At 50.8% G+C, this 13,483-nt stretch overlaps 1 protein-coding gene across 1 annotated transcript in view; it reads right to left on the bottom strand.

Moving 5' to 3' along the window:
* The window catches only part of rchy1 (ring finger and CHY zinc finger domain containing 1), a 77,336-nt gene that overhangs the window by 47,896 nt on the left and 15,957 nt on the right, over positions 1 to 13,483 (bottom strand). Inside the window, exon 3 of the mRNA XM_072495237.1 lies at positions 6,563 to 6,678. Within this exon, the coding sequence (XP_072351338.1) occupies positions 6,563 to 6,678 (116 nt within the window). The remainder of the gene's footprint in view (positions 1 to 6,562; positions 6,679 to 13,483) is intronic.

Raw genomic sequence — 13,483 nt, 5'->3', positions numbered from 1 at the left:
GGGTGTACCTACACCACACAGCACCGGGTGTACCTACACCACACAGCACCGGGTGTACCTACACCACACAGCACCGAGTGTACCCACACCACACAGCACCGAGAGTACCTACACCACACAGCACCGAGTGTACCTACACCACACAGCACCGAGTGTACCTACACCACACAGCACCGGGTGTACCTACACCACACAGCACCGGGTGTACCTACACCACACAGCACCGGGTGTACCTACACCACACAGCACCGAGTGTACCTACACCACCGAGTGTACCTCCACCACACAGCACCGAGTGTACCTGCACCACACAGCACCGGGTGTACCTACACCACACAGCCCCGAGTGTAACCACACAGCACCGAGTGTACCTACACAGCACCGAGTGTACCTACACCACACAGCACCGAGTGTACCTGCACCACACAGCACCGAGTGTACCTACACCACACTGCACCGAGTGTACCTACACCACACAGCACCCAGTGTATCTACACCACACAGCACCGAGAGTACCTACACCACACAGCACCGAGTGTACCTACACCACACAGCACCGAGTGTACCTACACCACACAGCACCGGGTGTACCTACACCACACAGCACCGGGTGTACCTACACCACACAGCACCGGGTGTACCTACACCACACAGCACCGAGTGTACCTACACCACCGAGTGTACCTACACCACACAGCACCGAGTGTACCTCCACCACACAGCACCGAGTGTACCTGCACCACACAGCACCGGGTGTACCTACACAGCACCGAGTGTACCTACACCACACAGCACCGAGTGTACCTGCACCACACAGCACCGAGTGTACCTACACCACACTGCACCGAGTGTACCTACACCACACAGCACCGAGTGTACCTACACCACACAGCACCGAGTGTACCTACACCACACAGCACCGAGTGTACCTACACCACACAGCACCGAGTGTACCTACACCACGCTGCACCGAGTGTACCTACACCACGCTGCACCGAGTGTACCTACACCACACAGCACCGAGTGTACCTCCACCACACAGCACCGAGTGTACCTACACCACACTGCACCGAGTGTACCTACACCACACAGCACCGAGTGTACCTACACCACACAGCACCGAGTGTACCTACACCACACAGCACCGAGTGTACCTACACCACACAGCACCGAGTGTACCTACACCACACAGCACCGAGTGTACCTACACCACACAGCACCGAGTGTACCTACACCACACAGCACCGAGTGTACCTCCACCACACAGCACCGAGTGTAACCACACAGCACCGAGTGTACCTACACCACACAGCACCGAGTGTACCTACACCACACTGCACCGAGTGTACCTACACCACACTGCACCGAGTGTACCTACACCACACTGCACCGAGTGTACCTACACCACACTGCACCGAGTGTACCTACACCACACTGCACTGAGTGTACCTACACCACACTGCCCCGAGTGTACCTACACCACACAGCACCGAGAGTACCTACACAGCACCGAGTGTACCCACACCACACAGCACCGAGTGTACCCACACCACACAGCACCGAGTGTACCCACACCACACAGCACCGAGTGTACCCACACCACACAGCACAGCACCGAGTGTACCCACACAGCACCGAGAGTACCTACACCACACAGCACCGAGTGTACCTACACCACACAGCACCGAGTGTAACCACACAGCACCGAGTGTACCCACACCACACAGCACCGAGTGTACCTACACCACACAGCACCGAGTGTACCTACACCACACTGCACCGAGAGTACCTACACCACACAGCACCGAGAGTACCTACACCACACAGCACCGAGTGTACCTACACCACACTGCACCGAGTGTACCTACACCACTCTGCACCGAGTGTACCTACACCACACTGCACCGAGTGTACCTACACCACACTGCACCGAGTGTACCTACACCACACTGCACCGAGTGTACCTACACCACACAGCCCCGAGAGTACCTACACAGCACCGAGTGTACCCACACCACACAGCACCGAGTGTACCCACACCACACAGCACCGAGTGTACCCACACCACACAGCACCGAGTGTACCCACACCACACAGCACCGAGTGTACCCACACAGCACCGAGAGTACCTACTCCACACAGCACCGAGTGTACCTACACCACACAGCCCCGAGTGTAACCACACAGCACCGAGTGTACCTACACCACACAGCACCGAGTGTACCTACACCACACTGCACCGAGAGTACCTACACCACACTGCACCGAGAGTACCTACACCACACAGCACCGAGAGTACCTACACCACACAGCACCGGGTGTACCTACACCACACAGCACCGGGTGTACCTACACCACACAGCACCGGGTGTACCTACACCACACAGCACCGAGTGTACCCACACCACACAGCACCGAGAGTACCTACACCACACAGCACCGAGTGTACCTACACCACACAGCACCGAGTGTACCTACACCACACAGCACCGGGTGTACCTACACCACACAGCACCGGGTGTACCTACACCACACAGCACCGGGTGTACCTACACCACACAGCACCGAGTGTACCTACACCACCGAGTGTACCTCCACCACACAGCACCGAGTGTACCTGCACCACACAGCACCGGGTGTACCTACACCACACAGCCCCGAGTGTAACCACACAGCACCGAGTGTACCTACACAGCACCGAGTGTACCTACACCACACAGCACCGAGTGTACCTGCACCACACAGCACCGAGTGTACCTACACCACACTGCACCGAGTGTACCTACACCACACAGCACCCAGTGTATCTACACCACACAGCACCGAGTGTACCTACACCACACAGCACCGAGTGTACCTACACCACACCGCACCGAGTGTACCTACACCACACCGAGTGTACCTACACCACACTGCACCGAGTGTACCTACACCACGCTGCACCGAGTGTACCAACACCACACAGCACCGAGTGTACCTCCACCACACAGCACCGAGTGTAACCACACAGCACCGAGTGTACCTACACCACATTGCACCGAGTGTACCTACACCACACTGCACCGAGTGTACCTACACCACACAGCACCGAGTGTACCTACACCACACAGCACCGAGTGTACCTACACCACACAGCACCGAGTGTACCTACACCACACAGCACCGAGTGTACCTCCACCACACAGCACCGAGTGTAACCACACAGCACCGAGTGTACCTACACCACACAGCACCGAGTGTACCTACACCACACTGCACCGAGTGTACCTACACCACACTGCACCGAGTGTACCTACACCACACTGCACCGAGTGTACCTACACCACACTGCACCGAGTGTACCTACACCACACTGCACCGAGTGTACCTACACCACACTGCACCGAGTGTACCTACACCACACAGCCCCGAGAGTACCTACACAGCACCGAGTGTACCCACACCACACAGCACCGAGTGTACCCACACCACACAGCACCGAGTGTACCCACACCACACAGCACCGAGTGTACCCACACAGCACCGAGAGTACCTGCACCACACAGCACCGAGTGTACCTACACCACACAGCACCGAGTGTACCTACACCACACAGCACCGAGTGTACCTACACCACACTGCACCGAGAGTACCTACACCACACAGCACCGAGAATACCTACACCACACAGCACCGGGTGTACCTACACCACACAGCACCGGGTGTACCTACACCACACTGCACCGAGTGTACCTACACCACACTGCACCGAGTGTACCTACACCACACTGCACCGAGTGTACCTACACCACACAGCCCCGAGAGTACCTACACAGCACCGAGTGTACCCACACCACACAGCACCGAGTGTACCCACACCACACAGCACCGAGTGTACCCACACCACACAGCACCGAGTGTACCCACACAGCACCGAGAGTACCTACACCACACAGCACCGAGTGTACCTACACCACACAGCCCCGAGTGTAACCACACAGCACCGAGTGTACCCACACCACACAGCACCGAGTGTACCTACACCACACAGCACCGAGTGTACCTACACCACACAGCACCGAGTGTACCTACACCACACTGCACCGAGAGTACCTACACCACACAGCACCGAGAATACCTACACCACACAGCACCGGGTGTACCTACACCACACAGCACCGGGTGTACCTACACCACACAGCACCGGGTGTACCTACACCACACAGCACCGGGTGTACCTACACCACACAGCACCGAGTGTACCCACACCACACAGCACCGAGAGTACCTACACCACACAGCACCGAGTGTACCTACACCACACAGCACCGAGTGTACCTACACCACACAGCACCGGGTGTACCTACACCACACAGCACCGGGTGTACCTACACCACACAGCACCGGGTGTACCTACACCACACAGCACCGAGTGTACCTACACCACCGAGTGTACCTACACCACACAGCACCGAGTGTACCTACACCACACAGCACCGGGTGTACCTACACCACACAGCCCCGAGTGTAACCACACAGCACCGAGTGTACCTACACCACACAGCACCGAGTGTACCTACACCACACAGCACCGAGTGTACCTACACCACACAGCACCGAGTGTACCTACACCACACAGCACCGAGTGTACCTACACCACACAGCACCGAGTGTACCTACACCACACAGCACCGAGTGTACCTACACCACACAGCACCGAGTGTATCTACGCCACACAGCCCCGAGTGTAACCACACAGCACCGAGTGTACCTGCACCACACAGCACCGAGTGTAACCACACAGCACCGAGTGTAACCACACCACACAGCACCGAGTGTACCCACACCACACAGCACCGAGAGTACCTACACCACAAGGACTTCCAAGGAATTCACCTGAGGAAGGAGCTGCACTCCGAAAGCTAGTGATTCCAAACAAACCTGTTGGACTTTAACCTAGTGTTGTAAAACATCGCCGGCATCTCCACATCGTGACAATAAAGATTATTATATTATCATTGTACATGATGGGCTGAATAGTCCCATTCTGCGCTTAACAATTTTCTATAATTTCTAGCTTTAGCTTAAAAGGAAGATTCACTGCAATAAATAGAACTACTGGAAATAAAACTCTTTGAACAGCATCTAAAATTGTTAATTAAATGGGGATTTAAAAGGAAGCATTATTCTGCAGAGATCTTTCAAAATACGAGGCACTTCACGGTCAACAGCTGACCTGCTGACACACTGAAATCAACAAGTGTTAAGTACAGGCTGAGTATTTCAGGCAGTCACAAAGAACAGACAACCTTCAGTTTCCTAAATTTAGAATTCGGGGTGTCACCTGGATATTTCATCATGATCCAAAACAGACTAACTACAACGTTCGCAGAAAATACCATAATCTGAAATTACTTTCTGTAGCTCAACCGGAATAAACACTTAAAACGAAATGGAGAATAAATACAGGCTGCTTGGGCCTAACAGGTTGTTTCCAGGTTGTAATTTGCACAGAATTAAGCAGCACACAAACAGATCATTCAGCCTAACTGGACCATTGTGGTGTTTATGCTCCACTCAGTCTGCCTCCCACACCTCTTCAGGTCACCCCAACACCATATCCTTCTATTTCTTTCTCCCGCCTGTGCTTAACCAGCTTGCACTTAAATTCATCTAAGCTATTTATTTCAACCATTCTATGTGGGGTTGAGTGACCATGCTCTGGGTAAATATATTCCCCGCACACCCCAACCCCCAGATTTATGAGCTATCATCTTATATTTAATTATTCATCAGAGAATTGTTCCCCGGGACGTGGCCCTTACTGACAGGACCAGCATTTATTGCCTATCCTTAATTGCTCTGAGAAAGTGGCCGTGAGCTGCCCTCTAGAATGGCTGCAGTCTGTCTGAATTGTAGATTTTCCAAGCAGTTTTTTGGTATGGTTGAATGGCTTGCTAGGCCAATTCAGAGGGCACTCGAGAAGGTCTGGGGTCACATTTGGTCAGATCAGGTTTCCTTTGTTAAAGGTCGTTAGTGAACAAGATGGATTTTTACAACAAGCCGCAGGTTTCATAACCACTAGGATTTTAAAAAATAATCTTTATTGTCACAAGTAGGCTTACATTAACACTGCAATAAAAGTTACTGTGAAAATCCCCTAGTCGCCACATTCCGGCGCCTGTTCGGGTACACTGAGGGAGAATTCAGAATGTCCAAATTGCCTAACACATCTTTCGGGACTTGTGGGAGGAAGCCGGAGCACCCGGAGGAAACCCACGCAGGCACGGGGAGAAAGTGCAGACTCCGCACGGACAGTGACCCAAGCCAGGAATCGAACCGGAGACCCTGGCGCTGTGAAGTAACAGTGCTAACCACTGTGCTATCCTGCCTCCAGAATCCAGACCATTGATGCAGACCTTTGGATTGCCAAATAAAACGAAATACTGCAGATGCTGGAAATGTGAAATAAAAATAAAAATTGCTGGAAAAACTCAGCAGGTCTGGCAGCATCTATGAAGAGAGAAGCAGAGATAATATTTCAAGTGCAATATGCCTCTTCTTCGGAACTCCAAAAGCTCACCTACAAATTCCACATGGTGGGCAATGATACTGCTTCTTGTCCACATCAAAAAGATGACAGGTGTCACAGTAGTATTCTCCAAACACAGTTTCACAGCTTTCACAGGTCTTTTTCACCTGCAGAGAAAAGCAAAGTATTCAAAAGATCATTAGCCTTCTACACTGCACGCGCAAAACTACAACTAGGTGCAACATAATTAGCATACAATTAAAGTATCAAATAATGTTAAACAGATGTAAATGATGCTGATAGAAAAAGAAACCTTCAGTCTCTCCATCTTTTTATTATCCCAATCAGTGATGTTGATGAAAGCCATAACACCCTTTCATAGAATCCCAACAACGCAGGAGGCCATTTGGCCCTTCAAGCCTGCACCAGTCCTCCAGAAGAGCACTCTACCCCATCCCATCCCCATAACCTCACCTAACCTACACACCTTTGGTCTGTGGGAGGAAACCAGAGCACCCGGAGGAAACCCACGCAGACATGGGGAGAATGTGTCACCCAAGGCCGGAATTGAACCTTGGCATTGTGCCAACCTGCTGCCCTTTGTATACATTTGTTTCCTAACACACTTATTACGCACACACACACACACCTTCCACGCCGCATCCCAAACCCACAACCTCAGTCAGAATCAGAGAAAGAGGCCCTTCAACCCACCGTGTCTGTGACAGCATCAAGTACCTTTCTTTTCTAATCTCATTTCCCAGCACTTGTATGCTGTGGCGTTTCAAGTGCTCATTTAAATGTTGTGAATGTTCCCGTCTCTCCCACCCTTTCAGACAGTGCGTCCAGATTTTAACCACCCTTAGGGTGAAGAGGTTTTTCCTCATATTCCCTCTAAATCGCCTGCCCGTTACCGTAAATCTATGCCCCCTAGTTATTGCCCTCGCTACTATAGTTTACTTCAGTTGGCTGGACAGATGGTTTGTGATGCAGAGCACGGCCAACAGCGCAGGATCAATTCCCGTATCTATCTGCTGAGGTTATTCATGAAGGCCCTGCCTTCTCAACCTTGCCCCCCGCCTGAGGTGTGGTGACCCTCAGGTTAAATCACCACCAGTCAGTTCTCCCCCTCTAAAGGGGAAATCAGCCTATTGTCATCTGGGACTGTGGCGACTTTACTTTTACTAATATTCCCTAGCTTTGTTTGTCCACATAACATGCATCACCTCACACTTTTCAGAGTTAAATTCCATTTGCCACTGTTCAGCCCATCTAACCAGCTCATCTATGTCGTCCTGTAATCCAAGGTCTTGTTTCTCCCCATTTACCAGGCCATCAATCTTGTGTCATCAGCAAACTTACTGATCATACCACCCACATTCCCATCTGGATCATTAATATACACTGCAAACAGCAAGGGAGCCAGCACCAATCCCTGCGTACACCACTGGGCACAGGCATCCCCTCACAAAAACAACCTTCCACCAACATCCTCTGCCTCCTGCCATGAAGCCAATTTTGGATCCAATTTGCAAAATTGCCCTGGATCCCATGGGCTCTTACCTTCTTGATCAGTCTCCCATGTGAGACATTGTCAAAAGCCTTACTGAACGCCATGAAGATTACATCAATTGCACTGCCCTCATCTGCACACCTAGTCACCTTCCCGGAAAATTCAATCAGATGTTAGGCCTGATCTCCCCTTGACAAAGCAATGCTGACTCTCCTCAATTACTCCTTGCCTCCCCAAGTGGAGATTAATTCTGTCCTCAAGATTTTTTCCAATAATTTCCCTGCCACTGATGTTAGACTCATTATCCTGTAATTACCTGATTCTTCCCAACTTCCCTTCTTGAATAATGGCACATTAGCGGTCCTCCAGTCCTCTGGCACCTAACCAGTGGACTGGATCAGTTTGAAAATTAGCATCAGAGCCTCTGCAATCTCCTCTCTTGCCTCACACAGCAGCCGAGGATATAATTGATCTGTGCCTGGGGATTTATTCACTTTTAGTCCTGCTAAAACTGCTAACATCTCCTCCCTCTCAATGCTAATATGTTCAATTATATCACAGTCCCCCACCCTGCATTCTTTACCGACATTATTCTCGGCGGGAGAGCGGGAGAGCAGCTGGTGAGTCAGTTTCAGCGGGAGCACTGCGGAAGGAGGTTGCTGGGAGGTAAGCCAACATTTAAAAGCACTTGTCTTTGCAGGGGCAGGCCAGTCGATTTCGGCGGCGTGAGAACAGCTGGTGAGTCAGTTTCAGCGGGAGCATTGCGGAAGGAGGTTGCTGGGAGGTAAGTCAACCTTTAAAAGCACTTGTCTTTGCAGGGGCAGGCCAGTCGATTTCGGTGGCGTGAGAACAGCTGGTGAGTCAGTTTCAGCGGGAGCACTGCGGAAGGAGGTTGCTGGGAGGTAAGTCAACCTTTAAAAGCACTTGTCTTTGCAGGGGCAGGCCAGTCGATTTCGGCGGGAGAGCAGCTGGTGAGTCAGTTTCAGCGGGAGCATTGCGGAAGGAGGTTGCTGGGAGGTAAGTCAACCTTTAAAAGCACTTGTCTTTGCAGGGGCAGGCCAGTCGATTTCGGCGGCGTGAGAACAGCTGGTGAGTCAGTTTCAGCGGGAGCATTGCGGAAGGAGGTTGCTGGGAGGTAAGTCAACCTTTAAAAGCACTTGTCTTTGCAGGGGCAGGCCAGTCGATTTCGGCGTGAGAACAGCTGGTGAGTCAGTTTCAGCGGGAGCACTGCGGAAGGAGGTTGCTGGGAGGTAAGTCAACCTTTAAAAGCACTTGTCTTTTACCATATTTTATTATATTATTATTACTTTTTATAAAAATTTAATTTAGTTGTTAGCCAGATCTTGGTAGAAAGTTAGAGGAATGGCAGGGAAGGGAGTGCAATGTTCCTCCTGCAGGATGTTTGAGGTGAGGGATGCAGTTACTGTCCCTGCTGATTTTACCTGCAGGAAGTGCTGCCATCTCCAGCTCCTCCAAGACCGAGTTAGGGAACTGCAGCTGGAGTTGGAAGAACTTCGGATCATTCAGGAGGCAGAAGGGGTCATAGATAACAGCTTCAGGGAATTAGTTACACCAAAGATTGGAGATAGGTGGGTAACTGTAAGAGGGACTGGGAAAAAACAGTCAGTGCAGGGATCCCCTGCGGTCGTTCCCCTGAGAAACAAGTATACCGCTTTGGATACTTGTGGGGGGGACGACTTACCAGGGGTAAGCCATGTGGTACGGGCCTCTGGCACGGAGTCTGTCCCTGTTGCTCAGAAGGGAAGGGGGGAGAGGAGCAGAGCATTAGTAATTGGGGACTCTATAGTCAGGGGCACAGATAGGAGATTTTGTGGGAGCGTGAGAGACTCACGTTTGGTATGTTGCCTCCCAGGTGCAAGGGTACGTGATGTCTCAGATCGTGTTTTCCGGGTCCTTAGGGGGGAGGGGGAGCAGCCCCAAGTCGTGGTCCACATTGGTACCAACGACATAGGTAGGAAAGGGGACAAGGATGTCAGGCAGGCTTTCAGGGAGCTAGGATGGAAGCTCAGAACTAGAACAAACAGAGTTGTTATCTCTGGGTTGTTGCCCGTGCCACGTGATAGTGAGATGAGGAATAGGGAGAGAGAGCATTTAAACACGTGGCTACAGGGATGGTGCAGGCGGGAGGGATTCAGATTTTTGGATAACTGGGGCTCTTTCTGGGGAAGGTGGGACCTCTACAGACAGGATGGTCTACATCTGAACCTGAGGGGCACAAATATCCTGGGGGGCAGATTTGTTAGTGCTCTTTGGGGGGGGTTTAAACTAATGCAGCAGGGGCATGGGAACCTGGATTGTAGTTTTAGGGTAAGGGAGAATGAGAGTATAGAGGTCAGGAGCACAGATTTGACGTCGCAGGAGGGGGCCAGTGTTCAGGTAGGTGGTTTGAAGTGTGTCTACTTCAATGCCAGGAGTATACGAAACAAGGTAGGGGAACTGGCAGCGTGGGTTGGTACCTGGGACTTCGATGTTGTGGCCATTTCGGAGACATGGATAGAGCAGGGACAGGAATGGATGTTGCAGGTTCCGGGGTTTAGGTGTTTTAGTAAGCTCAGAGAAGGAGGCAAAAGAGGGGGAGGTGTGGCGCTGCTAGTCAAGAGCAGTATTACGGTGGCGGAGAGGATGCTAGATGGGGACTCTTCTTCCGAGGTAGTATGGGCTGAAGTTAGAAACAGGAAAAGAGAGGTCACCCTGTTGGGAGTTTTTTATAGGCCTCCTAATAGTTCTAGGGATGTAGAGGAAAGGATGGCGAAGATGATTCTGGATATGAGCGAAAGTAACAGGGTAGTTATTATGGGAGACTTTAACTTTCCAAATATTGACTGGAAAAGATATAGTTCGAGTACAATAGATGGGTCGTTTTTTGTACAGTGTGTGCAGGAGGGTTTCCTGAAACAATATGTTGACAGGCCAACAAGAGGCGAGGCCATGTTGGATTTGGTTTTGGGTAATGAACCAGGCCAGGTGTTGGATTTGGAGGTAGGAGAGCACTTTGGGGACAGTGACCACAATTCGGTGACGTTTACGTTAATAGAACATAGAAAATACAGCACAGAACAGGCCCTTCGGCCCACGATGTTGTGCCGAACCTTTGTCCTAGATTAATCATAGATTATCATTGAATTTACAGTGCAGAAGGAGGCCATTCGGCCCTTTGAGTCTGCACCAGCTCTTGGAAAGAGCACCCTACCCAAACTCAACACCTCCACCCAACACCAAGGGCAATTTGGACATTAAGGGCAATTTATCATTGGCCAATTCACCTAACCCGCACATCTCTGGGCTGTGGGAGGAAACCGGAGCACCCGGAGGAAACCCACGCAGACACGGGGAGGACGTGCAGACTCCGCACAGACAATGACCCAAGCCGGAATCGAACCTGGGACCATGGATCTGTGAAGCAATTGTGCTATCCACAATGCTACCGTGCTGCCCAAAAGAACAAATAAATCTAATGATGGAAAGGGATAAGTATACACCGCAGGGCAAGAGTTATAGCTGGGGGAAGGGCAATTATGATGCCATTAGACGTGACTTGGGGGGGATAAGGTGGAGAAGTAGGCTGCAAGTGTTGGGCACACTGGATAAGTGGGGCTTGTTCAAGGATCAGCTACTGCGTGTTCTTGATAAGTATGTACCGGTCAGACAGGGAGGAAGGCGTCGAGCGAGGGAACCGTGGTTTACCAAGGAAGTGGAATCTCTTGTTAAGAGGAAGAAGGAGGCCTATGTGAAGATGAAGTGTGAAGTTTCGGTTGGGGCGATGGATAGTTACAAGGTAGCGAGGAAGGATCTAAAGAGAGAGCTAAGACGAGCAAGGAGGGGACATGAGAAGTATTTGGCAGGAAGGATCAAGGAAAACCCAAAAGCTTTCTATAGGTATGTCAGGAATAAGCGAATGACTAGGGAAAGAGTAGGACCAGTCAAGGACAGAGATGGGAAATTGTGTGTGGAGTCTCAAGAGATAGGCGAGATACTAAATGAATATTTTTCGTCAGTATTCACTCAGGAAAAAGATAATGTTGTGGAGGAGAATGCTGAGCCCCAGGCTAATAGAATAGATGGCATTGAGGTACGTAGGGAAGAGGTGTTGGCAATTCTGGACAGGCTGAAAATAGATAAGTCCCCGGGACCTGATGGGATTTATCCTAGGATTCTATGGGAGGCCAGGGAAGAGATTGCTGGACCTTTGGCTTTGATTTTTATGTCATCATTGGCTACAGGAATAGTGCCAGAGGACTGGAGGACAGCAAATGTGGTCCCTTTGTTCAAAAAGGGGAGCAGAGACAACCCCGGCAACTATAGACCGGAGCCTCACGTCTGTAGTGGGTAAAGTCTTGGAGGGGATTATAAGAGACAAGATTTATAATCATCTAGATAGGAATAATATGATCAGGGATAGTCAGCATGGCTTTGTGAAGGGTAGGTCATGCCTCACAAACCTTGAGTTCTTTGAGAAGGTGACTGAACAGGTAGACGAGGGTAGAGCAGTTGATGTGGTGTATATGGATTTCAGCAAAGCATTTGATAAGGTTCCCCACAGTAGGCTATTGCAAAAAATACGGAGGCTGGGGATTGAGGGTGATTTAGAGATGTGGATCAGAAATTGGCTAGCTGAAAGAAGACAGAGGGTGGTGGTTGATGGGAAATGTTCAGAATGGAGTACAGTCACAAGTGGAGTACCACAAGGATCTGTTCTGGGGCCGTTGCTGTTTGTCATTTTTATCAATGACCTAGAGGAAGGCGCAGAAGGGTGGGTGAGTAAATTTGCAGACGATACTAAAGTCGGTGGTGTTGTCGATAGTGTGGAAGGATGTAGCAGGTTACAGAGGGATATACATAAGCTGCAGAGCTGGGCTGAGAGGTGGCAAATGGAGTTTAATGTAGAGAAGTGTGAGGTGATTCACTTTGGAAGGAATAACAGGAATGCGGAATATTTGGCTAATGGTAAAGTTCTTGAAAGTGTGGATGAGCAGAGGGATCTAGGTGTCCATGTACATAGATCCCTGAAAGTTGCCACCCAGGTTGATAGGGTTGTGAAGAAGGCCTATGGAGTGTTGGCCTTTATTGGTAGAGGGATTGAGTTCCGGAGTCGGGAGGTCATGTTGCAGCTGTACAGAACTCTGGTACGGCCGCATTTGGAGTATTGCGTACAGTTCTGGTCACCGCATTATAGGAAGGACGTGGAGGCTTTGGAGCGGGTGCAGAGGAGATTTACCAGGATGTTGCCTGGTATGGAGGGAAAATCTTATGAGGAAAGGCTGATGGACTTGAGGTTGTTTTCGTTGGAGAGAAGAAGGTTAAGAGGAGACTTAATAGAGGCATACAAAATGATCAGGGGGTTGGATAGGGTGGACAGTGAGAGCCTTCTCCCGCGGATGGATATGGCTGGCACGAGGGGACATAACTTTAAACTGAGGGGTAATAGATATAGGACAGAG

The sequence above is a fragment of the Scyliorhinus torazame genome, chromosome 3, assembly GCF_047496885.1.
Source record: "Scyliorhinus torazame isolate Kashiwa2021f chromosome 3, sScyTor2.1, whole genome shotgun sequence".
Lineage (NCBI taxonomy): Eukaryota > Metazoa > Chordata > Chondrichthyes > Carcharhiniformes > Scyliorhinidae > Scyliorhinus > Scyliorhinus torazame.
Note: the sequence above shows the minus strand (reverse complement) of the source record. Positions and strands in the feature narration are given on the sequence as shown.